Source organism: Caloenas nicobarica, chromosome 3 (genome assembly GCF_036013445.1).
Source record: "Caloenas nicobarica isolate bCalNic1 chromosome 3, bCalNic1.hap1, whole genome shotgun sequence".
Taxonomy (NCBI): domain Eukaryota; kingdom Metazoa; phylum Chordata; class Aves; order Columbiformes; family Columbidae; genus Caloenas; species Caloenas nicobarica.
The window spans coordinates 49,622,272-49,650,229 of NC_088247.1; the positions used below are offsets into that span (position 1 = coordinate 49,622,272).

The 27,958-nt window shown below is 44.5% G+C and overlaps 1 protein-coding gene across 3 annotated transcripts; it reads right to left on the minus strand.

Moving 5' to 3' along the window:
* On the minus strand, positions 1-27,929 carry TRAF3IP2 (TRAF3 interacting protein 2). 3 transcript variants are annotated; one of them, XM_065633065.1, is made up of 10 exons: positions 27,694-27,929; positions 20,230-20,316; positions 19,241-19,984; positions 15,948-16,137; positions 13,524-13,699; positions 10,510-10,598; positions 8,778-8,846; positions 6,350-6,466; positions 5,119-5,193; positions 1-524 (listed from the first exon to the last, which is right to left on the minus strand). In XM_065633065.1, exons 2-10 carry the CDS (start codon positions 20,243-20,245, stop codon positions 378-380), a joined length of 1,623 nt encoding a protein of 540 aa, XP_065489137.1. In that variant the 5' UTR covers positions 20,246-20,316; positions 27,694-27,929; the 3' UTR covers positions 1-377. The 3 variants fall into 3 exon arrangements, 2 of the variants coding, with proteins under 2 accessions (XP_065489137.1, XP_065489138.1); XR_010606061.1 differs by lacking the exon at positions 1-524 and having other exon boundaries at positions 5,120-5,193; positions 8,783-8,846; XM_065633066.1 differs by lacking the exons at positions 10,510-10,598; positions 13,524-13,699; positions 15,948-16,137; ... (1 more) ...; positions 20,230-20,316; positions 27,694-27,929 and having other exon boundaries at positions 8,783-8,831.
* Positions 27,930-27,958: the final 29 nt, after the last annotated feature.

Here is a 27,958-nt window from a genome sequence, read left to right on the forward strand (position 1 = left end):
TGTCTTTAAAGAAACCCTGAGCAAAAAGGAGGATGTAATTTTTGCTTTTACACTTATTGCAACATTATTTCTGGTATTTGTTTGCTATATCGATGAATAAAGGAATATGTTAAAAACAGATGTTGAAATAAAACTGGGCATTCTTTCCATTTGCAGCTTATTTAAAAATGTAGAGAAAAGAGTTCTGCCCCATCAGCTTCAAAAATAGATGTTTAACATGGTAGAGAACAAGCCGAGCCTGAGTTACCCAAGACGACTAATTCCTTTAGCAGAAAGAGTGTCTTCTGTCATCAAAAAGAGCCATCTGGAAGAGCGTTGGCTCCCTGCCAAGAACAACCCTTTAACAACTGCTTGTCGTGCACTTTAAGTAATAACATTCATAACGGCACAACCTGGAGTGTTGGTAAAGGTCCTATTGGAGGAGCAACGTATTCCTCCTCCCTCAGTAACCGCAAAAGGATGTTCTTCTTATTCTTTGGCCAGTTATAAATGTGAGTGTTCTGCAGCCAGGTAGGCACGTGTTCCTGAAAAACAAGGAAAAAGAAAAAGCAAAATCCCATAAATCCTCCTGAGCCTGTACCACAACCTTGCAGATTCCATCAGAGCCTGCCAAGCAAGATTTCATGTTGTCTGTTCTAGGCACTTCCCGTAACAACAAGAAATTTTAATTTGGCTTCAAAATTGTGTTTGGGTTCCTAAATAAATGAACTTGGTGTGATCTCACAGCTTGCCTGTCTCTCTTTCATTTCTGCCATCACACTGGCTAATTTCACCACGTTTCAAAGGGAGTCCGATCTCAGTGGCAGGTGTCTAAAGGCTTGTGAGAATAAACACTGAGAAAGGAGACATCTCAGTGCCCCTACCAGGGGAAGGCTGCCACCTTAGTAGCTGCTGAAGGATCCACACAACATGTTTCAACCTTGAGATGAGAATCAATTGGGAAAGAGCAGGACCTCAGGGGAGCGTTTTTCATCCTGGCAGCCTTCTCCCCCCTCCCTTTGCTCCTTCCTTCAGTAAGCATGGTGTCCTCTGGCCTCCTCCTGAGCAGGAGGTTGAGGCCAGTGCTGAGCTCAAGCAGAGGCTAATGCATCTTCAGGTTAGCAGGTTCAAACCTCCACCACTGCCTGCATCCTGGGAAAGATACAGCCTTCGCAGGGGTTGGCTAATGCCCATTAACATAATGAAGATGGGACCACCATGGCCCTGGACAGTGACAGTGGGCTGATGGAGAGGAACCTGCTCAGACCTCATGTTCCCAAATCTCCACAGCCTTGGGAGGTTTACAAATGGACAAACTGGATGTGTAGGGGTGAAGAGCTATTATCATACCACTAATTAAAAGAAGGTCAAAGAACCTTGACCAAAACCAGCTCATGTCCACTGCAGAGATGGAGATTTCTTTTTGGAGAGCTGATATTGGAGACACCAAAACGGCCGAAGTGAGACAGCAGGTAAGCAACATGAGCAGTCAAGACATCCAGCACTTGCTCCCCGGACCTCTTATTTAGCAGGGCAGTATTTTCCCAAGGTGGCCCCTGTTAGGAGCAGCACAGTTGCTGTCAAGCCAGTGGAGCTAATTCCATGAGGAGAGAGCAAAAAGCTGCTGGCATGTGCCACGTGTGGTGCCTGGCCAGGGGATGCCCTGGCATGGGCAGCACATGTCCTGCCTGCCAGCAAACAACCTAGCTGCAGTCCAAACCTTCCATGCCAAGCCTCACGCTTCTCAAATTGTCTGTTGTTTCCTTGGCCTGTATGGCTGTAGGAGAAAGGCTGCGTTGTTTCCACTGCTCGGGGAGAGGTTTGTGTTAATGGATGCAACCACTTTGTTAGATCTATAGCATTTATGTATAAGAAGAAGGAGGTAAGTCACACAGGCACCTACAGACCCATTAGTCTGGCCTCACCTGGGCTGCTGAGCAAGCAGCTTGGTGAGTGGCAGAAGTATCTATCAAATGTGGCCCTCCTCTTTCTCTAGTGGCCGAGAAAGTGTAGGCTGTGGTCAGTGGTCTCCCCAAAGGGGAGGTTTTAAAATGTTGCTTTTCCAGGCGAACACCCCACTGCCCAGCAGATCTGCAGCATTCTCTTTGGCAGAAGCACAAATAGGTTTTCTTATCTCTGCCTGCAAGTCTCTTTTTGCATAGGAATGGATTTTAATCTTTGTGAGCTTTACTCCTTTGACAAAGCTATTTGAAATGGGCCAAGAGATCCAAATACTACTGGGAGAAAGATAACTATGTTTGCGTGCACGTGCACACCCTTATTGCGTAAAATTTGTTTCTTTACTAAATCTTGTTAAGAGATATATAAGGAAATCCAATGAAATACAGCAAAGGTTTACGAAATGAGCCCACTCTGTTTTTGATAAGAAGAAACCACATTTTGTGGAGGAAGGAAATGCAGTAGACCTAGTTGGTCTGGACTTCAGCAAAGTATTTGATATAGGTCCACATGGGAAATTATTAGTTAAGCTTGAAAAGATGGAAATTAATGTGAGAAATGTATAGTAGGTAAAAAACCAGCAAGTGGGGATATAATGAGAGAGGCACTATACATCCCAAGACAGGCTCTGCACCTTTCCAGAACTGCTCCTGTGGCCAATTGCAGTTAATATCCTCCATAGTGAACCTGGTGCAAAAAACACCTGCACACTAATCAACTCCAGCAATAATTTTAGCTCGAGGAAGATGTGTAGGGGTAAGAGGTGATTACAGTTGCTATTTTAATCCAGAAGGAGAACGGAGAAAGTGGGAAGGGGGCTTTTCTGCAACACCAGCTGTCATAGCGGGTGGGAGTGATGGGAAAATGTTTACCGCTTTTTTAATTATTATTATTTATGTATTTTTATTCTGCTGTGTATCTGTAAGCCAAGAGGAAATTCAGAACATCCCTCCAGCTGCCTCTGCTTGGCCAGAGAGAGCCTCCACCATGGGGCAATTGTGGCTTAATGCTTTGGTCATCAGGTGACCAGATCAGGAGAACAGATTTCTGTGGACTGGCTCAGTGCAAGCCTTGAACTAGCAGTACCCAGGTTTCCTTTAGCAGTGTGTGATGGGATGCTGGAAATGCCGGTTCCACCTTAACTGTGTGTTGTGCTTTTTCCCCCTCACTATTCGATTTCCTAATGAACACTCTTTGCATCACATAGATCCCTTCCTGTTGGAGGTCAACTAACTTTCACATACCAGCAGTGCTTTATGATGTGCTTCAAATGAGATTAACTCATCTAATAGCCATGTCCCCAGATGAAACCTTCCAAACCTTGCTTTCCCGCTCTTTTCCACTGCCAGCTACAGTAGTAGCCGATCGTGTAAAGGACAGTATAAAAAAGACAAAAATGAAAGTAATTTGCCTGCTAACATCATCCAATTGTGCACATACTTGGCATTTTTCAGGTGCCTCACTTCCTCTGACTGCCCACAGACTTCATTACTGCAAGTTGTTCAGGCTCTGGTGCTCCCCTTCCACCCATGATGTCCTCAGTTATATTATCATTAACTAGTTAGGTGAAGGTAGATGATGTACCAAAGAAATACGTGGAGCAAAACTTAAGGGCAATAGAAAATGCTGATCTGCATAATGTAGATGAAAAAGGCACCTCTTGAAAAACTGAAGGATGATGTGGACTACAGAGGATGGGCAGGAAGGCTGCCTGGAGCCTGATGCTTTGATAGGAGCAGCTGAATAAACCAACCCTGGAAATTCCATATGGATCACTGTCTGAGAGAACCGCTGCTATATGCTAAATAGTCTTCTGATACATGAAGCTCAGCCAAAATTGATGTAAGTTTATTGTTCTTGTGTCTGCCTCAAAGCCCAAAGGCAGCTATTGCGCCTGCTGGTCCACTTCTCTCTGCAACCCTTACGGTGCCAGGCGGCTGCAGGCTGTATGCTCTGTTTGTGTGGCAGGCACTCAAGCAGCCCCTGAAGTTAGGAGCAGTCCTGCCCTTTCCCCCCAGGATCAAGCCGCAAAGACTGACTGAAAATGCTGACCGGTTCCCTGCCTTTGGTCTGCCCAGTTCCCACCAGTGCCGTCTCCCAGCTTTTCACGAGTACCAGACTGAGATTGTCCAGGAAGGGAGCAGAATGACAAGAAATACCAGAGGTACTGTTCATTCCAAAGCACCTCATGTATTTTACAAACCCAGGGACGTATTTTCAAATTTCTGAGCTTATATTAAATCAATGCCTAAATAAAGAACTTTGTTAAACTGAAATCTATAAGTGCAGTGGGACTTCACAGCCCTACAGTCATTGATAATGTTTAAATTTTGACTCCTGTTCAAAAATTGGGACACCCAAAGAAATATAAAGAATCTTTCCATACTTTTCCAAAATGCAGCTCTACCTAGCAGTAACATGACAGCTACCCAACATTGCAGATGCCATTTAGCGAGGAAAACTGAACACAAATATAATACATCCATTCTACGCTTGGGGAAGAATGCAATTTCTCAACTATAGCTGAAGCCATTTAACTTTTCTGGCCTTGTAAAAATCCAAGAGATTCAGAATGAGGAAAAAGAGATGGAAATCTGTTGCTTTAGTTATTTCTTATTCTCAAATGAATCTTCAAAAACAATAAGGAGGGTGGATGAGATTGCAAGTCCTAAAAAACCTTATAGTTTGCCTTTGATGGGCCCATCAAAGTTCAAGCAATGGCCTAGTACTTTAATATTTATTATCCTCTTTATTTTTATATTTTCAACCCACCCTCTTCCAGATCCTCACTTCACATCAGTCGTAAATCTCTCTCATCTCACTCATCAGCACTACATCTGGACAAAATTATAAAAGGGTTAATATAAAAAGCATGCTTGCTGGATAGATTGTCTCTCTCCATTTAAATTCTTTCAATGCTCAAGACAATTTGAGTTTTAGTTGTACATTCATCATCAGAAATACATTTATGCGCTGATTTATGTTGTGGATGAAATGTTTTTTATTTGTATGCACATAAAACTATAAAGTTTTCATGTAAAATGTAGCTTTGGAATATTACTAGTGGGATATTAAGAACGAAGAAATTGAGGATCTGGATTTTAAATTTCATCTGGTGCATTGTGATCAAAGTAACATGTTTAATCATGTGACAAGTACATATGCATGTATATATGTTACCTTTTTGGCATTTGGAAAAAGCACAGGGATGAATCTGAAGTTCATACTTCCTTGTTGTATAAACTCGATCTGCATCTAGAATAGAACAAATTGCCAGATTTATTGTAACGACACTTTAATTTTTCTTGCATGCATCTGAATCCTATGTGTAAAAACATTTCTTTCTTAAACTGCTTGTCTGTTGAGTGATTTAGTCTATTGCTGGTAGACTCTGTATGCTTTTGTTTGGCCACTTAATCTGATTCTTCATTACTACAGAAAGGATACAAGAAAGATCTGTCAGCATTTCTTGAGCATTTAGTTCTGTGGTGGGAAATAATTGCGGGTTTAGCTGCATTTGCAATCCCATTAAGTCCACCTAGGACTGATAAAGCTTGGCTGTTCAGTCTCCAACAGGGGGAAAGATTTCAGCTGGAGGCCAGCTCTGTGTCCAAGCTAGGACCCAGCCTGTTCCCCACGTCCCAGCTCCATGCCTGAGCTGGGACCCAGCCTGTCCCCTGTGTCCTTGGACCCAGGCGTCCTGGCTGTGGTAAGGACAGCAGAGTACTGCTGAGAGCTCATGTGTTGCTGAAGCTTCTGAGAAGTCTGACTGCAGGATTGAACTGGGCAATTAGATGGGTCATAGGGTGAGAAAGGCAGCAAACTGCAAACTGAGGGAGAACAGATGAGTTTCGAGGCTCTGTGGGCTCTTCTGGCCTGAATGTCCATCCCGTGACAGACTGCAGAGATGGGTGTCTGTGACCCCCACTGGTCCCCTGTCACCATGCACCTCCCAGGGACCCCACTTTGCAGCTCTGGCCTTTGCAACTCCACCTTGCAATCAGCTTTGCTGCTGCCCGAAAAAGACCTCAGTTAAAGGATGGCTGAAGCAATAGGGGCCAGTTTATAGGGAGGAAGGTCAGGCGGTGTCAGATAAGATTGTGCTCAGGGCTATATGACAGGGCAGCAAGGGCTCAAGAGGGTGAAGGAGGGAAAAGAACATCAAACAATAAAGAATATGGAGAAGTAAGATGAGCGTGTTTAATAGGATTTTTCTTCCTTGAACCTCTTAGCAGATGTTAATGAGCATACGGAGCTGATGAGAGGGAGGATTAATGAATTCCAAAGCGGGGTGTTTAACTATGGGGATTAGGGAAAACAAAGCAAAGAACCTGCCATTTGGAGACAGATTTGTCTTTTGAGAAGAAGAGACAGAGTCGTTGTAAAAGAGCAAAAGCATGTCCTTGCTTACCATCCTGTGGATGTATTTAGTATGTAAGCCGTGTTCATCCCTGTCCAGCTGGGATTCAGCCCCTTCCACATCCTGTTTGTATTTTGGACTGATTGCTATGATTATCATCACCGTCTTCTGTTAGGGAGAAAAGCACTTTTATGAAACTGGGATACACAGCGTGTTTGGTAGAGGCAGATCGGAAATCTGCCAGTTTGTGTTTTAAGTGATCTTTATGTTCTTGGCAAACATGAGAGGATCTCTTTCATTCTGGCAGGAAATACACGCCAATTCGTACACTCATTCTCCTCATTATTTCTCGAGATCTCATAATATAGAAAATCTAAATGTCAAGAGATATATTAGCAGCTACCAGTTTACAGTTGGAATCCCTGTAATAAAAAGCTACTTTTTATCCGTATAGAGTGTCTATGTACATACACAGAAAAGTTTTGTCTTCAAATTCGGACCTAAGTGTTTTCCAACAGCTTATGTAAAAATGCATCTATTTAACCGTCAATGGCTTTTTATACAAAAAAGCCACTAAAGGTAGTTGTCTATGGAAGCTACGTCTAGGGCTACTGGCAACAGAATGACAACTTTTCTTGCTGATTTTGGCAGCGAAGTGTGCAGAGAGGTGGCTGTGCAGAGAGGTGGGTTGTTACAGACAGCCTGGGCAGGTTTAGGGGTACCCAGCACCTCTGTCCCACCTCGCTGCATTGGGCCCAAGGCAATGCTCCTTGCCTTGCCGGAATAGCCTGGATCTTGCCTGTGACCTGTTTGATCCCAGGCCCTCACTGAGCTCAATTTTCCACAGGGGGGCCATCCTTCAAATCTAGGAAACATCTCTCCTCCTTAATGGTGGGCCAGCGAAGAGGCTCAGCAGATGAAAGCTTCCTACTTGTGTTTACCTAGGGCCTGTCTTTCATCCCCACCACATCAGGCTGTGTAAGGCTTCCACGTCTGTGGCTCACCGTCAGCCTGGCACCTAATTAACTCTTTCCTTCTGTGCAATATCAAGGGAATTTGCCCCACCACAGGGTCAAATGTGGCAAGGAGCCATTATCCCTTACACTGACTTAACATTTACTCCAGAATTACTTTTGCTTGTGCCTGACATGCATGTAAGCACTTACAGATGTTGAGGGTTTGCAGACATGCCCAGCTGCACACATACCCCTGCTTATGTCCAAGCAGTCCCTTCTTTCTCACACATGAGATGGTTTTGAAGTTAGGAACTGCCTCTATAGTCAACAGAGGAAAACTATCATTTCTAGGGCAGGCAGTCAGAGAATGGTCCTCACATGGAAGCAGGGAATTGCTCTCTGCACATACTGGTCTCTCCCACTGACTGTGCAAGAGTCCCATACTAGATCTGCCAGTTTGTATTTTAAGTGATAATGATGTTCCTAGCAAAAGCAAATTCACCCTAGCTTCTAGTTTTAGTACCTCCATTACACACGATGAGCCCAAGGCTAATTTGTCCTGATGAAAGCCCCAAAAGGCACGGCTGCATTGCCACAGCAGAGGCCCCAAGCCGGCTCTGCATGCGGCAGTACCATACCTGCCTGGTAGTGCATTTGAACTAAGGTGTCCTGCTGGACATCATTAGGAAACCTGTGTAGTGCTGTCTCAGGTGGTTGAGCCTCCACTTTGTCACCCTGTTCCACGGAGATCTGACCAAAGTGAGTCAGAGGACTGATGGCTACCCAGGAAGGCACGAATCAAAGGAAGCCACCTCATGCTGCCATGCGTTGAGCAACAGAATCACCAGTTTCTGTCTGACTGTGCTGGTGTAGTGGAACTGCTTGGCTTGATCCTAAAGGAGATGTGCACTCCCTGCTCATCTGAACTTCAGAGGAAGGTGTTGCTGTGGGGGACTGCACCAGCAGCAACATCAGTCTCTGTTTTACTGCTTAGATAGATACAAAGTGATGAGAGCAAATCTATCATTCGACTAACAATACCAATTTCCTGTTTACATTTAGGATGGTTTATCCAGAAGAACCCTTCAGTGTTTTAGATAGCAACATAAAAGCTACAGGTGAAAAGCAGGATGAACATTAGCCACTACTATGCAGCCTGGGATGAAATACAAATATTATTGTAACCAAACATAGCTAAAAAACACTATTTACAAATGACATGGAGGAACAACTTGTCCAATGGAAGCTTCAGGCTGAATCTAACAGCCAACAGTGGGATTTGGCAGGAATGCCAGGATTAGTGCTTCTTTCCTTAAAGAACGAGCTTTGGGACCATAAGATACAGAAGTGAGATTTGCCTGCTGCTCTCTCTGCAAGGCCCCTGCCATTTACGTAGGGGCAGGGAGGAGGAGGATGATAGTACGGTCCTGAGTTTTGATTCCACTCCTGTTGTTATTAGAATAATTCAACCATTTTCTTCAGGTCACCTCTGCCGTGAACAAGGTTAAATTGCCTTTACATACATCACCTAGGTAGCGTTCCATCCACTTAATGATGTCAATACCTCGTACTGTGTCCTCAAATATATCAATCTGCAAGAGAATGAAAGTCTGTGGTGAGCATCCTTTCACATTTCCTCACCATTTGGTGGCACCAAAAAGGCGCCTGCTCTTTTCCATGGTTTCTAACACGCTTACCTGATTCCCTTGGGAAAGAAACGTGTATAAACAACTTCTCTCCTTTCCCTGCAGCCCAGAGTCGAGCTGGACGGGCACCTCAGGCAGGCTGGTGAATGTTACATATGTGGTGTTTGCAAAATGGCTTTTTTGCCTCTCTAAACACCTCATGAAGGTGGATGGCTGCCCACCTTCTCTAGCTGTAGAGCTGCAAACATCCATTATTTTCTGGCTGCAAGGGTACATACTGAGTGTCAAGTTTTAGCTTCATATTGAACTAAATTGTCAGGATGTGTGGTGGGAAGTCAGCCAGGTCACTGATACTGGATGCAGTAACTCAGACTTCTGCAACAGCAGAGGCAGAGGACTTCATAGCACTGCACACACCCAACACAGCTCACTGCCCTGCACGCTCTTACTGAGATCTATGACTGTGACCAATAGAGCATCGACTTTGCCAAGCTTTTGATAGAAGAGGTGTGTTCTGCTCTCAGGTCTTTCTTTTTCCCTTTTTGAAACTAGAGAGCATATTTGTTTCCCTGCTTTGGGGCCATTTTGCTATATTTATTATTCTGCAACAGGCTCCAAGAATTGCCCATCCAGCAAAGGTGCTGTTAATGAGCCTTCTTCTCCACAGCTCTATGGTGCCCAAAGCTTTCTTGTGAATTGGTCATAGTACAGAATTGCTGGAGAGAAGTATAACTGCAGTCTCTGGAAAGAATCTTTGATTCATGAAAATAAATAAGCCTGTGCAAAGCTCCCTACTGAGTCTCATTCAATTTAATGATAGCCACTTGCTTAAATGCTCTCCTGAATTGAAGCCAAAGAGTGAAGGTTGAGGGGTCAGATAGCATATGCACTTGAAATAAGAAAATATGAATCAAGATTTTGATGAACACCAAATCCTGGAGCCTCTGTGGATGGTTCCCTTAGAGAGGGCCCTTATGATGAAGCAAACTCAAAGAAGTTAAATGAAAATCTGGATGGCTTATGGGATTAGACAGTAGGACACAGACCCTTTTCAGCCCAGCAATTTTAGAATCCCTTTTAAAAGTATCACAAAGCAAATGAAGCCATGAGATGGGCTGTTTCATTAAGCTATGTGAAATACACTGATTTTAGATCATATTTTAGCAGAAAGATATTCACATCTGAAGAACCAACGATGTAATAGCATCACAGAAAAAAACCTGGGGTGAGATGAACATGAAAATCGACCTTTTTAATATTGCTATTAGAGATCAAATACGAGACAATGTTAATGGAATAGCTCACAAAACCTCATACTATTGCCCATCTGGTATCTGGTGTCACTAAATGACATTTTCCAGGATCACTATTAAAACACATTTCAAAGTATAAAATTCAGTTAAAATATGAGCAAATGAAGAGACAAATCATTTAAGTTACAACTTTTAAAGCCAATGCTAGTTCATTTTATTAGTACTTTCTTTAACCTACAAAATGCAATGATAAGCAGAAAAACATTTAAATGCACAGTGTATTGCCTCAGCTTTTTTAAAAAAATGTCTCTTTTCTCCCCTGATTGAAAGTCATTTTCTCCGGAAGGAATACTTACAGCAGTTTGAAATCCATTTACAAGCAGGAAGTTCACAAATTTCATAACCTCCACTGCTGTATCCACCGAATAGGTGATGAAGACCTTGCCTAGGAGAGAGAGTCCATATGAATATGTGATGCATTAAAATACACTGTTGGGAGGGTGAGAATTTCACAGCCCTCCTTTCCTACCATGCTGTGGGTTCTACCCACCTGCGTCTACTCGGATTATTTACAAAATGGATGTGGGATACCACAGTGGCTTGGTGTCGAACTCCCCCCGCCCAGAAACGTTGCTCTAGATTTAAGCTCCTGCTGCCTTGCCGCTGGCAAGTGCCCCCATGGAAGCTGGAGGGGGTAACACCACCTGCTGCTCATCCTGCCCTGCTGCCAGAGCTGCTTCTTCCCCAGCCCTTTGGCACACGTGAGGTTGGGTCCCCAGCCAGAGCTCCTGCCACCTGCGCTGGCTGCAACCAGCTCTGCTTTCCCCCAGGCATCATTAGAACTGTAGAATCATTTTTGTTTTCCAGCCTCGAGACCCTCAAGATCATCAAGTCCAACTGTTAACCGAACACTGGCACTAAACCATGTCCCTAAGAACCTCATCTACACGTCTTTTAAACATCTCCAGGGATGGTGACTCTACCACCTCCCTGGGCAGCCTGTTCCAGTGCTTGGCAACCATTTCCATGAAGAATTTTTTCCTAATATCCAATCTAAACATCCCCTGGCACAACTTGAGGCCGTTTCCTCTTATAACTTGTTACTTGGGAGAAGAGACCAACACTGTGCGGGCAGAATGGGTGGCTGATGACAGCAATGTCTTCAGCTGCCCTTGCCATCACAGAGAAAGTTTTCTTACTATGAGGTTGGTGCAAAAGTAATTGCAGTTTTTGCATTGTTGAAATTTGCCATTTGATATTTGACACATTCTTAAATAAATGTGGTTAAGTTATACATCATTTTAATGCATTTTTATCACTTTATGGTTTTTTGCTACTGACTTATTACTTGCTGTTTATTTTATATTTATTTTAGACTATGGAAATGTTATTAGACAAAAAGCAAATTAAAGCCAATTTTCATATTCAAGTTCAAAATTAGTCATAAAGCAGTGGAGATAACTCACAACATCAACAATGCATTTGGCCCAGGAACTGCTAACGAACGTACAGTGCAGTGGTGGTTTAAGAAGTTTCACAAAGGAGAATCTCTTCTTGAGAATCTCTCCTTGAAGATGAGGAGCATAGTGGCCGGCCATCAGAAGTTGACAATGACTAATTGAGAGCAATGATTGAAGCTGATCCTCTTACAACAACCTGAGAAGTTGCTGAAGAACTCAATGTCAACCATTCTATGGTCATTCAGCATTTGAAGCAAGTTGGAAAGGTGAAAAAACGGTAAGTGGGTGCCTCATGAGCTGGCCAAAAATGAAAAAAATTGTGGTTTTGAAGTGTCGTCTTCTCTTATTCTATGCAACAACAACAAACCATTTCTCAATGGGATTGTGATGTGCAATGAAAAGTGGATTTTATATGACAACTGGCAATAAACAGCTCAGTGGCTGGACAGAGAAGAATCTCTAAAGCACTTCCCAAAGCCAAATTTGCACCAAGAAAAGGTCACAGTCTCTGTTTTGTGGTCTGCTGCCAGTCTGATCCACTACAGCTTTCTGAATCTCAGCAAAACCATTCCATCTGAGAAGTCTGCTCAGCAAATTGATGAGATGCACCAAAAACTGCAACACCTTTAGCTGGTCAACAGAATGGGCCCAATTCTTCCCCGTGGCAACACCCACCTGCATGTTGCACGACCAATGCTTCAAAAGTTGAATGAATTAGGCTACAAAGTTTTGCCTCATCTGCCATATTCACCTGACCTCTCACCGACCGACTACCACTTCTTCAAGCATCTCAACAACTTTTTGCAGGGAAAACGCTTCCACAACCAGCAGGATACAGAAATTGCTTTCTAAGAGTTTGTCGAATTCCAAAGCACAGATTTTTATGCTACAGGAATAAACAAACTTATTTCTCGTTGGCAAAAATGTGTTGATTGTAATGGTTCCTACTTTGATTAATAAAGATATGTTTGAGCCTAGTTATAATGATTTAAAATTCATGGTCCAAAACTGCAATTCCTTTTGCACTAAGCTAATAATTAAAGAATCATGGATTTGCAGGTTGGGGTAAACCATCTGGCTAATCTAATACAGCTGTGCATGTGTCACAAATGACAAAATTTTATCCATTTTTTTTTCCTGGACACACTAACTGATAAAGCGGGGTTTATCCAAGAGTTCTATCCGGTGTCATAACTCACTCCTACAGGCCAGAGAGATGCAACTCCCTGGATTTGAAAGTTGATGTGCAAAATGAATAAATTGAAACCTCGGGAGAGACGGGGGGCATTCATAGCAATGGTATATCTTACCTGTGAGTCAGCACAGCATTAAGAAGGAAGCCAGCTTTTCTGAAACCTGACTTTCCCGTAAGAGTTGAAGGATAAAAGAGTTTCAGGGGCCAGTGGCAGGGAAAGCGCCTCAGCCAGCGCCTGTGCCACCCTCAACCCTCACTGTGGGCTCCTGGCCCCAAGTCTTCTCCACTCACCAGGTCAGAGAGAAACTGAGGTCGAGACTCGACATATTTGTCTGGTTTAGGACAGGCAGAAATGCTTTATTCCTAGGGCTTTGTTTGTTATTCATCTTTTACTGTAAGCTTCAGTGTCTCCTGCCTCAAAGGGACATCCTGTTTAGCAAGAAGTCATGAAAACAATCTAAATGGTATTTATTTTTTGTAAACAAAATAACAAGCAACTAATGACAATTATATTTTCAGGATTCAAGGGGATAATTCCATCCCACCAAACACAAATGCTCACACCCTACGGATGTGATGACACTCAGTATTTTCCTTTCTTGTCTTTGTCTCTTAATGTTGTTCCCCCTGCCTTCTCCCCACTGGAGCTTTCCCACCTAAAGCTGTCAGGCCACGCTGTGAAATCTTGCACAGAACAAATTTGCTAACCACTTACGCAATTCCTCTGGCAAATTGCTGGTTCTCAGAGTTCCCTTGGCTGCAGGGTTACTGAGAGGTCTCGGGACGGCAGCTGGAGATGGAAAATTGTCAGATGGACAACAGCATGCTTCATCTGGGCCACATGGCTTGGGGGGAAGCTGACCGTTGGGTAGGTGGTTGTATAACTGGTTTCTGTAAAGAAAAGCAAGTGAGGCTTTAAAAAATATTTATTTTCAGGTAAAATTCAGATTTTTTTTTTCTTTTAATAACACACTAAGGACTTCATCTGCATATTGGCTAGGAAGAGTCCCTGTAGAAATGCTCGGGTCAGCATTTCTACTTAGTTATTACAACATCTTTTGAACGGATACCTTGGTGACAGTCTACCACAAGACGTGGTTTATTGCAGAAGCAACATCAGCCACAGGAATTAAAGGCACCTCATTGCTGAAAGCTCTTCAGATTGCAAATAGCAGAAGCAAAGGCCATTTCTGTGCGAGAAATAATGCTGTGCCGTGGGTGTTGTTATGCACATAGAGGGGCAGGGTGGCACTTGGGTGACCCCTTCCCATTACCTAAAGGGTACTTCATGGCACCTCAGATGCTCTCAGGATGTCCTGTGCAGCACAGGAGGCACAGTGCAAGGTGGGGGGCAGGAAAAATGGGGATACAAGAGCACTCCACCTCTAGCTTTGGCGCAGCTCGGAGGGTCTCCAGGTATGAACAAAATGCCAAGCTTTGCTTAAAGGGAACAAAGTTGATTTCTTGACCAGCAACAGCAGAACCAATGGGGGTTTCTCATGTCAGGGATCTGTGCTCTGGACCTGCAATAGCCTTGCCTAACATCTTCTCCATTGTAACAGACAGAGAGAACGGGATGATTTTAGGAAGCTTAGGAGTTCTTGTTGTACTACACTTTGGCTTCACAGTTCAAGTCAATAAAAGGGGAATTTTTGCATAAGGTGTGCCTTGAATCTGCTGGGTTGGATCTGTTGGACGAGTGCGAGGTTCCTCTGAGAGCTTTTCCCCACAGAGCAGTGATGTTTAGTCAATCAAGCCCACTCTCTTCTTTTTCTTTGCCTTCCTTAAATGAATGATGACAGGCTGGTCACAGCATGTTTTCTGTTGTCACATTAAGATTTGGTTTATTCATTTTGGTACAGATGTTTTCTGTTACAAAATACTCTATAGGCAAATATTACCAACATATAACTGCCATTCCTAGAATTAGCATGCAAACACCAGCCATGCAGCCACAGGACAGACCCCGTGTATTCTGGATTTCTTTGAGCAGAACAAACTACCAAGAAAAGTGGCACGTACCTCATTGATGGCCACAAAAAGCTACCCTGTGGCTAGTTTCCAGATCTTCCCAAAACTTCACCTTATCTAACAAATGCACCAAAAATTAGGAGTCTGTTTTTAAATTTTACTACTGCAAAGGATGCCCACTGTTTCTCAGTATTTTTAGATTTTCATACAAACTCTTCAGTGCAATTATTTCTGCCGAAGTTACTGCCTTGTCTTGCTGTCACAGCCCCTAACTTTTCACAGACCAGAGCAGTGTGGTATTTCAGCCATTTGCCCTCTTTTGTCCTGTCTGTTCTCCCAGTTTTCTGCCAACACCACGTCACTTAAGTGGACATCTTCAAACATGAATGCCTGTAAGTTTAGCACATCTAAAAGTAGTATGGCAGTTAAATAAAAATGGTCTGAATTCAGATGTCCTCAACACCTGAAGCTTCAATTTGTCTTCAGGTAGCTGAGTCTAGAGAAAACCCTGCAAGGGTAGTACTTCCCATCTGTTAACGACTTATTTATAAGGAGGGAGATATAAGGCTTGGTAAATCAATATTTGAAAACCAGTGAAAAAGCCCCTGATGAAAAGTGCTAAACACGTGGTATTCTATTACTACACGAAAAAAAACAGAGGAAAGGCTGCAAACTGCAATGTAGAGATATATATCAGCGATGGATGAGATTTTCTCCCTTTTTCTCTGCACTACGGAAGAGATAAGAAGGAAATCACTGGAAGCCAATGACTGAGGCGTCCCAGGCTGGTACAGTGTAAAGCTGAAGACTGCAGTGAGCTGCCAAATTGACCTTTGCTCTTGAGCAGGAGAGCTCTAAGGTTTCAACTGAGATATTTTTCAACCCCTCATCCCTTTAACCTTCAAGCATTTATCTTGCTTAATGCGCGTCTATCAGGGTGAGTTGTAACAACATATCGGGTATCCAGCTTTGAAGTTCTCTAGGGGAAGGTCAGGCCCCTGCTGGGTGTAGAATAGCAAATAAAGAAAACTACCCAGCATCTCGCATGTATCCCTGTACCTCGGGCACGCTGACAGTACAAAGCTTCAGAATTATTGGTAGAAATCCCACAAAATCAAATCAGAGGAGCCTCCACTATGCACAACCCATCCCCCCGAGGCGTACTTACGGGAATCGAGGAGGACCAGGGGAGGAGCACGTCCTCTGCGGTGGTCGGTCTCCAGTGCCCTTGGGAGCGTGAAGGTTTGAGTAATTCGGGATGACTTGCTGGGCCGGGCGGATAACTCTCATGCAAGGTCCAGGAACGGGAGGAAGCGGTTGCGATGTATGTGCAAGATGTTGGTAAGGAGCTCTGCCATCTGGGAGGGTGAGAAAATAAAGGCAGCAACTATCATTTCAGGCAACACATTTCTGCTTCAGTTTGTGTTTATCCCTTTCCAGGCATGTCCTCCTTCACGTCTAGGGAAACTGAGCAGTTTGGAGGCATTTGCAAGTATCTCGGTCTGAAAGAAGCCAGATTAAGGAACGTTTCACAGTCTGAAGTCTCCTTTTTCCCCTTCCCATACAGCACAGTTCAGATCCCCACCCTGGGCTGGGCTGTTGGGACAACTGACAGTTAAACATTTCGGGCTGCTTTGTCCCTGCACTTACCATGCCTCAGTGTATTTTGTTGATGTATTTTTTTCTTTAATTTCTTTTTGGCGATAACTTGTGAAAATGAATCATCCCAATGTTCTCATGAAAGCAGATGCAAAATCCTGGAACAAATCAGTTTGCAACACTAAGGCTAAACAGACTGTGATTGTTGTAAATGAAAAGAGAAAAAATAATCTCTTGCTTTGTTACTTCACCCTGTATGAATTTTCTGCCTAAGTGACCTTTTAAGGCCTTGCCGCTGCTCCTGTTGCCATCCAGGAGGCTGCAGGGGAAGCCCAAAGTGACAATTTTGCTCCAGTAATTCTGAAAAATCTTACTGTTGTTGGCTGTGCACACATAATGCTGTTTAATAACTAACGTACAGTGGAACGGTTGGCGTAAACTGAAAGAGAAAGCAACGTAAGCTGTTTCCCAGACGAGGAAAACGATTCTTTTTTTCTTTTTTTTTTTTTTACCAGTCTTTCTGCTTGCAGTTTTCATTAGGCAGCAGCTCTGTGCATTTTCAAACTGCTGTGCGCAGATCAAAGTCCAGCCTGGCAGGGCTTATTAGCACTGCATGATTATGGTGTTATGAGCTGGCTCTGAAAGCTGCAGTACTCACTCTTTTTTTTTTTACCCCCCTAGATTGTTTTTTTAAATCCTTTCAGCTATTTTGGGGTCATGCTTTCCTTTTTGTAGCAGCCATAAGGACTATTTCTTTTTTTAAAGGGAGGAAAAAAAGAAAGAAAAAAAAGCTTTTATGAAGTAGACTGATTATAGGAGCCAATACTTAAAAAAAAAAAAACATAAATCAACCCTACAATTGCAAAGAGATTCCTGATGAAACTGTGGGTCGGCAACACCATATTTGTTGAGATTGTTTTAGGAGAGTTTCCTGCTCCCCCTCATTAACTATTTGCAAAAGGACAGGGTGAAAGAGGTTGGGAAAACAAAATTGGAAGTAAATATGGTCTTCCCATGGATTCCTCATGACCAGCAATAGGGAAGGTAGCAGGGGGCTGGGAGATTCAGATTGGTATACAGGTTTTTAGGCCAGTTGTTCACCAGCATCCTCTGGATCTATCTGATGCCACAGTGTTTTAATGGATGCAACCACTGCCATTCAGAAGCACAGCATGGCCAAGCGTGTGTGCCTGCACACACCAACAACTCTCATATATAAATATCTGAAATAATGGTCCCTGGGCACATAGCATTGCTGCAAGGATTTCTTTGACTTCAGAAGCAGTTTTGCTGTTGTATCTCAAATAGCAGGTGTCCAGAGCCAGATTAGAGCCTACGGGCACCATTGATATTCCCCGGGAGAGGCGTGTTGCAACACACAAACTGCAGAGCTTTGTTGTGGGTTGCCACTGCCCAACAACTATCTGAAACACAAGGAGCTGTCAGGAGGTGATTTACACTGTCCCAGTGATGTGAGAAACAGGAGTACAGTTGCCAGCTTCTTGGTCCTGACCCAATCTGCTCCAGCCATCTGAGTTTATTTTATTCTTTTTGCCCTCTGGATATGGTTGAAACGCTGGTGATTTTTCTAAAGAAAGCCTTTCAGAGTTCCTGCGTTAAAACAAAATGGCCTCATTCACTAAATGTCCTACTTCTCACGATGCCCGTGTGTGGAGGAGGTAAATGGAGGTAAATAGTGAGGGGTGTTGTGCAACCAACTTTGTCTGCTTAAAGCTGAACTGAACAGAGAAGGTGAGAAAAGAAAACCAGAGGTTGTTTTGCAATTGTTCAGCTGTAGACACTGCTGAAAGTCCATCTGTAGCCCCTTCCCTGTTACAAAGTCCCAAGATCGGAGGTGAAAACTAAGGCTCTGGTACTCTCGCTCCTGTGTACCTAATTACAGCACATTGCTGGAGTGACAGGACTTCTTAAACAGATGTGATATGAATGCTGTGAAGTCAACAGAAGGTTAAAAAAAAAAAAGGGTTATCAGAACAGGCCTACAGCTTTTTATTACTAAGCCAACCCAAAATGAGTTGGGGTCTCGTGAGTCTAATGTAATATAAATTATATTAAAACAATGATATTGCTGTTGAATGTTCAAAGCTCACTTCATAACAGATAAAAATCTCGGAGACTGAAAAGGAATACTAATTAATAGCAGGCTGTAAACTGCATCATAGTCTCCAAAAGCCAAAACACCCATATTGACAGAGTCACATCAGCATTCAGTGATACAATCACCAGCAGCTGAGAGGGCTCCATTTTAAGTAATGAACTTCCATTTCAGCTGACAACAGAAAAAAAAAGAGGATGATGGATGTCACGCTCTTTTCACACAGAAATAAAACACATGAGTGAGTTTGGTCGTAATGCTGGGAGATACTATTTACAGAGATCAAGGGTAACCTCCCATCCTGATTCTGGCAGGAAATTATCAACTTTGGGGATCCAAGTGGGAGCAAGGAAATCTATGAAAACAACAGGAATTAAGTCAGTATAGAGGCTGCCGAATGACTGAAACAAAGAGGAAGGAAATGACTAGAATATGAAATAACAGCAGGGAGAAAGCTGTGTATGCTCAGCGTGACCAACAAAGGCTGGTTTCTAGGCAAAATCATTAGCTTTCATTTGATGAGTAACTGTGAGCTCTTCAACTTTTTATCTGGCTCAGAGGTTCTGCATCTGAGAGTGTGGCTGCATAAGCTGAAAATCTGGAAATTTAAAATGGGCTGCAAATAGATATTTTAAAAGGTTAATAATTGCGTGCCGCAAAAGAAATACGGCAGGAAAACATCAGCTTGGTGAATGATGGCTGTGATACCCTGCAAAGCCCCCCGTGGGGTGAGCAGTGCTACTCACATGGGCCCTGGGGGTGCTGCTCTGCCGGGCAGCGGTGCCCAAAGCAGCCGTGGGCTTGCGAGGAGGCGTTGGGATGGGGCAAGTGCTGGCACATCGGGCACTGCTGATGCTCGGGTCCAAAAAACTCCCTGGAGATCAGTGGTCCTGGCAGGTCCTGTGGGTTCAGCATGGACACCAGCGGTAAGGGGGGCTCCAGGTGCCTGAGGCCCATTACATCTCGTGACTGGGAGTTGTAGCCCATGTCCGCGGTCCCCAGCTCTGCTGGGGGTCTGTTTCCTGAGGGTTGCCATGACTGTGAACTCCCTTGGCTGCTCTCCTCCAGCGAGTCAGACAAGTTTTGCTCTGGTTTACTGGAGTTGTGCCCGGTGTCAGCTGGAAGCTGTGATCTTGGCTGCACGCCTGGTGTGTCCATAGCTATAAGATGTATCCTGGAGGGAACCACTCCAGCTGTTGATTCACCAGAAGAACAGAAGTGTCCATCTCCATCAGGATCGGTATATTTTGACCACAAACTGCTGTCCGGCTCCACAGCCGGTGCCAACTGATGACATTCTGGTCGTCTGCGGAGGCATGATGAATCCGCCACAGGCTGAGATGATAGAGCAATACATGGTCTCTGGGACTCCTCATCTTCTAGATCCTCTCCAGAAGGCTGCGAAGCCTTTTCCAAGACGTGTTCGGGAAACGGGGACCATGGCATGGATTCATCTACTTCGACTGGTATACTTCGACCCACAAAAGTGCCTGAAAAAGTGGGAGAAGAAACACTGTAGATGGACAGCCATACAGAAAAATGCCTGTCATCAGTTGTCACTCAATGACTGTGAGCTGGAATATTGAAGAGCGATATGTATTCTTTATATACATAAATATATATTTTTAAAGACAGGCAATAAGCAGCGAGTAAAGGTCTGGCTGAATTTTGGCAAAGCAAGAAAGCAAAGGATTAGCTGGAGTGTTGCTAGCACAGAGTTACAATTTGGACTAACCTGATGCTGAGGCCATGTCCAAGTCTTCTAGTTGCACCGGAAACAAGAGTCAGCTGCCTTACTGCAAGGCCAGGATTTTTGAGCAAACTGGAAAACAAGAGAAAGTACGCTTGTGAACATGGTACAGTTTCACACAGGGAATAATCCCAAAATAACTGTATCTCAGAGACTGGAAAAGAAATACTTGTTTAGAGTTCTGGAAATCGCATTGCGCAAAACAGACAGTCTGATGGGATTTTTGGAACTTACTGTTCCTGCTGAAACTCGAGGGGGGAAAAGGACAGGAACGGTCTCTCAGAGGTAATTTCTGCACCTCACAAAAGAGCAGGCTGCTTAGATCTGGAGGTTTGGGTCAGGTGTGTTCCAGAGAATACAATCACTTGCAATTATTTTAGTCTGGACCTTCTAATAATAGCCTCACACTGATGCCTCAGATCTAAACTTCACCACACACCTAGCTGAGTAATTTCAGGGCCAAAGCTTGTTTCCAAGTGTTGCTGCTTATTTTATCAAACTGCTTCATCCAGCCTATTATCACATGGCTGTTGTTAAGTCAAATTATTGAGAATTAAAAGACAATTCAGAGGCATTAGTTACTGTTTGGATTTTTTTTCCCCCCTTCCTTTGGAATTGGCTTGGGCCCAAACATCAAAATTATCGCTTCCCTTTGGGGGTGCTGTCAGTAAATTGGGTCCAGCCAAGCAATCTCTGATGATGGACACCTCTGCTCCACCTTCACTCAGAATGACAACAGCAGTGATGGGTGAACACTGAGTGGGCTTCAGGAAGTGCAGCCGTTTCATCTTCTTGTACAGGGGAGCAGATTAGCTTGCTCCCAGCAAATCTTATCTTTTACCGTGGAGTATAGCGAAACAAGCCTGGTGCTCACCATTTCCCAAACCATTTTCCTTCTATCACATTGGAGAAGCTAAAATCCCAAGTAGGAGACTTATCAGAGAAGAAGCACTCAAGCAACAGGAATGACAACAGAATCTGGCTTGAAAGCCTGGTAAAGAAAGACAAAATCACAACAAGTTTGAAGAACTTTTAGCTATCCGAGGATTTTTCCCAACTTCAGTCACAGTGGCTTGGACAGAAAGGTCAAATGAAGAACATATTCAAGTGACCACAGTATTAAGAACAGTTGAACAGGATCACAGAGAGGGATAAGAAAGTGTCCCAACCTTTACCCTGGCTCCCGCAGTGATTCTGTAATAGCAAATGGGGTGCTCTGTGCTATAGGGCAAGAGTGAGGCTTTGCATTCATCCCGATCAGATCAAGTGATGTTTATTTCCCCTTGAAAGTACGTTTGGCATAGAAAATTCTGGGTGTAACATTTGCTGGGAAGCAGGATAAAAACTGTGCTTTGCTGCTGGTCTGCAACATAAATATTCCTCCTCTGTGTAACTTAAAATCCATCTACGCAGAAGATTTACCATATATTCATACATATCCTCCATTACAATAAACATGTCCACAGGGAGAGTTATCTTGGGATAATTATGGTGGGATGATTACGCTGGTAAATTTTCCCACGTAGGCAAGTCCTCAGAGCAGCTATTAGTTGCTCCAACCCAGGGAACACGCTGCTGCTCTGACAGCGGCAGCCCCTACATGAGGGCGCTGGGGCTGGTGCCAAACCAGCTCCTTCCCCTACTGGCACCCAGGTTTGAAGTCCTGATGGCCAGCCCAGCACCATCACGCATCTGTCCCTGCCATTTGCATCCCTTTTCCTCGAGGCCACGTCGCTAATGCCGGCCCTGCCCGCTGAGTCACGGTTCTCTGAAAGTCATAACTGCGGTGACGGGAGAGGGAAAACCTCAAGCTCTCATAATCAGCACAGGACTGTGACGGGGACTTGTGCTGCACTGTGGCGAAACGTTCTTTTCTTGGAACCTTTGGTCAGGTGGTGGTTTAAATGGTGACTGCCCTGTGGTGGTGACTCACCAGGACAGTACAGCGCAAGGTCAGATTTCCAGGAATCAGGCTGTGAAGCTGCCGAGTGGTCCCTTGCCAGACTTAGAGAAGCGCCTGTGAAGGTTACGTGCCAAACTCCCTGGAATGCACCTGCCTTTTGCTCATCTCAACAGCTTTGTAAATGTGACCCTTGCACCATCTGGCCTCGAAGTGCCCGCTCAGACATGCTTCGACTTGTGGATATCTGTCCATTTGCTTGTAAGCTGAATGACACGCACTTGAGCAGCACCAATCGTATTGCAAAGTCTTATTCCCTCCACTGAGCATCTCCACTGATCTGGTTCGTTGTGCAGAATTCACCCTGGTGTTCACAAAGCATAAGCTCAGCTGTGGGGCGCAGGGTATAGCTCCACCTCTTTAAACACACACCCAATTGGCTTTTCAGAAACAAATTTGCGATGCCTCATACACTAAGATGCTTCTTTGATAGTCTCTGAAGTAGTCAAAATGCTAGAAAACACTTTGAATTCAGATCCTTTATATTCAACAGCCTTAAGTTTAGCACTGTGACAAGAAGAACAGGTTTCTCTTGAGAAAGTGAGAACTCAGTCCAGAGCTCAGTGAAGTAAATATGAATATCTCTATTTACTTCAGTGAGTTTTGGATCAGGTGTCAGATAGGATTTAAACGTTACTAAATTCCTTTGGAGGCTACAACCTCCTTTTTTTCTTTTTTTCTTTTTTTTTTTTTTTTTTAATTCAGTTCCATTGCTGGCTATTTGTGAAACAGATCATGCACAGACTGTGTGAACCTAATGAAAGGCACAACACAGGCAGAAAAAATTTAGACTTGTTTTCTTCAAGTTTGTTATTTAGTGTATTTACTCCACCTTTTGAAGGAGGGATATTAAGACTTTATTAAACTGTATTGCAAACGATCAGCTACCAAACTCTTCAAATGGCTTACCTTGGAATAGTTTAAAAATGTCGTTCGTATTAGTTTATCCCTCTGAAAGGACAAACTCCTCTTTATCTCTCAAATCAACTTAATATTTAAATGACAGCCTTATTTCCTTTCTGTGTAACATGAGTTAAACATTATGAAAATTATTCTAAATATCTGAGTAAAAATAATTTGGTCAGACAGAAGAGAGACCTGATTCCATCACTTGTGTTTTTACCTGCCAAAGCTTCTAGTTTTTTTAAATAGGATTTTGCTTAGGAGAGCTGAGCAGCCAAAGCTGAGCTTTAATACCCGCACACAGCCCCTGCTCCTGCGGGGCTGCGGGCTTTTGTGATAAAAGCAGACACATCATTAAAAAGGAGGAAAAGTAACTTAATCTTCCTCCTCCCTCAGTAGCTCTGGTTGGAGAGAGAAGCTGTTGCAACAGCAGAGCTCTGTCTGCAGGGATGGCCCCCAGGATAAATTAACCCCAGGACACGCTGAACACATTTTGAGCAATGCTGCCAATGGTATGTGGATGGGAATTCCCGAGAGAAATCCCCACATTGCTGGAAATTTCACAGATGATTCAGAAACATCCTCCTCCAACAGCAGTGCTTCAGGATGTTGTTTCTGCTTTGCTGAAGATCCTTGGCTTTTGGAAAAAGACCCAATATTGAGCCCATTATCCTGGTATTTTATGGTGCCTCATGCTGCAGAGTTTCATTAGGTTTCCTTTGACTTTTCTAGTTATCTTAGCCTGCAAGGGTAGTTCTGCATAGGACAGAAAATTCACTTGCTTAGGTCTCCCGTGATGAACACTTAGAGTAAAGGAATGCTTCAGCATATTGAAATACCCTCAGAAACCTGTAGCCTGATCCCTTTTCTGGCACAGAGACTGATGTAGAGTGTGGATCGTGCCCAGTCTCATTTCCAAAGACACTGCAGCTTCAAGTCAGATCATGGTATTGCCAGAAAACTTCGAGCATTTAATATCCCCCCTGCACCTATGACTATGCAGGAGATTACTGAAAACCAGCTGTAGCCGTTGCATTTGTTCCTGCTTGTAATAAAGTGAAGAGGCCCTTCCTAAAGGGACAGAGTAGCCAGGCCTGGACTGCTCTCAAAAATGTTGAGGGAACTCCTTAAACCACCCTTTCTCCTTCTCTTCCTTCCTCTGCTCACACACCCAGTTCTGTAATGTGCAGTAATTCAGCAAATAACCTTCCCAGGTGGGTGCTCGGTGACCCAAGCTCCTGGGAAGAAGCCCCATCCCAGCTCCCTCGTGGGGCTTCCCACACCTGGAGAGGTTCTTCCACCGCTCCTGCCAGGGGCTGGGAGGGAGCCTGCCCAGCCCTCCTGCTCACGCAGGCTGCTGCCAGCCATGGCCGCTCCCGGGAAGCTGCAGGGAGAGCATAAATGAAAGGGAACAAATTCTTCTGCAGGTCGGTAGAGATGGGCCTGAGCACGCAAGTTTGAAGCAAGGGCTAAACTCCCCTAAAAAATGTCCGATGGAGGCAAGTGGCTGGCCAGGGAGGGGAAGGGTGTTGGGCTCGGGCTCATCTGTGTAGTTTCCTTGCGGCTGATTGCAAAATCTATCAGGTATTTCATCTGTTTCCCAGCATGAAGACTTGTCAGGATGCTCTGTCCCAAGACACGCACTAACCATCTATCTGCTTTTGATTAGAAAACTTCTGTCATGAAGAAGCAGAAGACAGACTCTACAACATGAGCATAGCGGCACTCCCCGTCACTTCCAGAGGGGGAGAAAATACCTTTGCTTTTTTGATCAAAGTTATATGTATCTACTTTGTTAAAAACCAACATATTAGGTTGAGAAAGGAACTTCACCTTCCTTTGTACACAAGACACAAAGGAAAGGTTTTTTTTTATTCACCAGTCGTGGCATTTCTGAAATGGCACGGATATAGCTCAAGGCAAAGCTGAGATCACAAGGGGTGGGGATGGACAGGAATTTCTTAATTTCCAAATAATTCCTGTGTATTTTGGCTGAATCCTTTAAGCTCCCTAGTGCTGCAGGATGGGAGTAAGTGGATACAGAATTTGCAAGCTGCTGTGAGGGTGCTCACATTGAGACTGCAACAAATGCTGTTGCCATGGGGTCAAATAAGCATTAAGTGTGTAAGTACACTTGCCTTAAGTGTGGCTTGCTCTACAGAAACACCAGACACAACTTTCCTCAAAAAAACCCAGACACAAATCATTTTAGGAAGAGCAAGTGCAAATGTGGGAACTGTTTGGGGTCTATAACCTAAATAAACACAGCCAAGGAAATCCAAGCTCCAGTTCCACACTTCACCATGAAGAATTTCGGCTGCTGTCATCATGGACGGTTACCTTCTCCCGTGGGTACTCTTCACAGCAAAAACTAAGGCAATGTGTTACGTTCCTAGCCCAGACTTTAAGCCCTCTAGGGAAGGTAATGTTTATTTTTACGACTTCTGGAAAAAAGTAAAAAAGGAATATGAAAACAACATTCCTCTTCCACACCAACTATATGGTTGCTCTTACATGTTTTCTGCAGCCATAGCATGAAAGTCTACAAATGCCAGGAGAACAGAAGAACATACTTCCAATCCTTCCTGCATGGCAAACATCATGCTCCCTTTTGCAGCACTAACGTTACTTTACTGGGCAATCCATGGTGCAAAAGCTAGCATAGACCTAATATTTTTGCCTCTTTAGTGTAGACTTCGATATGCATGTAATAAGAACACCAGGCATTCCTATTCTTATTCCTATTCCTATTCCTATTCCTATCCCGATCCCTATCCCTATCCCTATTCCTATCCCTATCCCTATTCCTACCCCTATCCCTATTCCTAATGCTAGGCATTAGAAGTGCAGTAGAATTGCAACACCCTCAAGCAGGATTGGAACAGGCATCTCACATACAGGCAGCATCCCCTGCCAGTTTTATAATATTTGCGAAATATGAAAATGTTTGTAATGATCTTGGGTATCCTTAAAAATGTGTTTGTCTTCCAGAGATTAATTCCTATGCATTTCTGATGCTGATAAAACTCCCATAGGCACTGAATGACCACAAAACTGCGATATCCCATGGCCCTGGGACATTTAAAAATCCTGGCACAAAATTGGGGCTAGTTGAATGAGGTTGGATGGGGGGATCACCCAGAGCAGCATAAATCTCCCCAGTCCGCTTTCCTATAGCTTCGTGCCTTATGTCGGAGCCTCCAGTTCCTAATAAGGGATAACCTCTGGTATTTCGTGGGGCTGACATATCCCTCGTCCCTAACCTCTCTCCTCGCTCTGCAGCATGAGGGCTGCGGGGTGCGTAGGTGGTGGGAGGGCGCAGGGAAGCCTGGAGGACCTGACGCGTTTCCCTCAGCTGGCGTGAGAACAGCCTCGCTCACTTGCTTTCATGAAACGTGCAGAAATGTGTGTAACTTTCAGACATGTACCCTCTGCCCAACTTCAAAAGCCACGGATGCGGGTGGAGGGCACTGACAAACATGAACACCATAATTGCACATGTTTTGTTTCCTGCGTTAGAAAGACAAAAAGAAAACCCAACCCCACTGAGGAAAAAAAAAAAAAAATGACAGCATGCTTCAAGACATTGCCGGTGCTCAGCAAGAGCAAGCACGGCCTCAGAGGCTGACGGCATGGCAGGCAGCAGCACAATTGGCAGATGCTTGTCAGCAGCCACCGGCATTGGCAAGGGCTTTGCTGGGACACCAGCCCCGCTGCCTGCACTCCCCGCACCCCCACCTTTGGCATCACCTGCTGTGGGGCTCACAGCCCTGTCTGGTGGTGGTGGAGCATCGCTGCCCACCCAAGACGGTACAGACGTGGCCAGGCCAGGCCTTGAACCCACCTGGGACTTGCAGGAAATGGGAATTTCTGGTCTGGTGGCCACTTGTGGTGGTCAAGGACCAGTAAACTCAGATCTGCCATTCTTATTGCCCAGTCAACGTTAGCCCTACAAAAGCTGCATCCTAAAACAATCAGTTACTGTGTGAAATGGGAGTGGGTTTTATACATCTGATTTTATCCTAATTAAAAATAAATACTACTGGCTTGTGTCCACTGTTTCCATACCAACGCTATGGAGCATGGTGCAAAAGGGGTCTACGATCCTATTTTCTTCATGCTTTCCAGCCAGCTCTCCCTCACCAGGTCCATGGACATGTGCTATGGCAGCCCTGAGGCAGCCGGAGAGGAGAGGAGAGGAGAGGGCTGTTGGCCAACAAGCCACCTTGAGCTTGCACAGCTGTGCAGGGCGGGAGCGGGATCAGGCCTGGCTGCCAGGCATTGCCAGGCAGCTACGTAAATAGGCAGGACAACATTTCGACACCAGGCGTGTCCATTTCCAGTGTTTACCCCCAAACCCTCCTGATTAAAATAACCCCAAAAAACAAACAACAAAACTGCAGTGAAACGGCTGAAACATGTTGCAACCATCTGTGAAACTCAGGCTATCATTACATGAGAGGAGGGGGGGAAAAGGAGTGAGACAGCAATTTGAGGGAAAAAAGAACCCCACCGAGACGCAGAAGTGGGTCAACAGCTAATTACAAACAGAGACCGAGAAAGGCTGCATCTCTAACACTTCTTACCTTGCAGGCGAGGGAGGTTGGCGCTGAGCTGACCGAGCAAAGCGAGAGGGCTGGTGTACCTCCTGCACACCCCGGCGCTCTCTTGGCGTGCCTGGGTCTCCTTCCTCAGACAGGCTGGTGTGTTGCTTTTTTTTTTTTTTTCCTCTTTTTACGACACCCTCCCTGCCTCTCCCAGGTAAGCGGCAGAACTGGCTCTGCAGCAGGAAGTGGAAGAGGCATGCACGGCACAACGCGGCGGCGGTGGGAGAGCCTTCCCTCCGCAGGG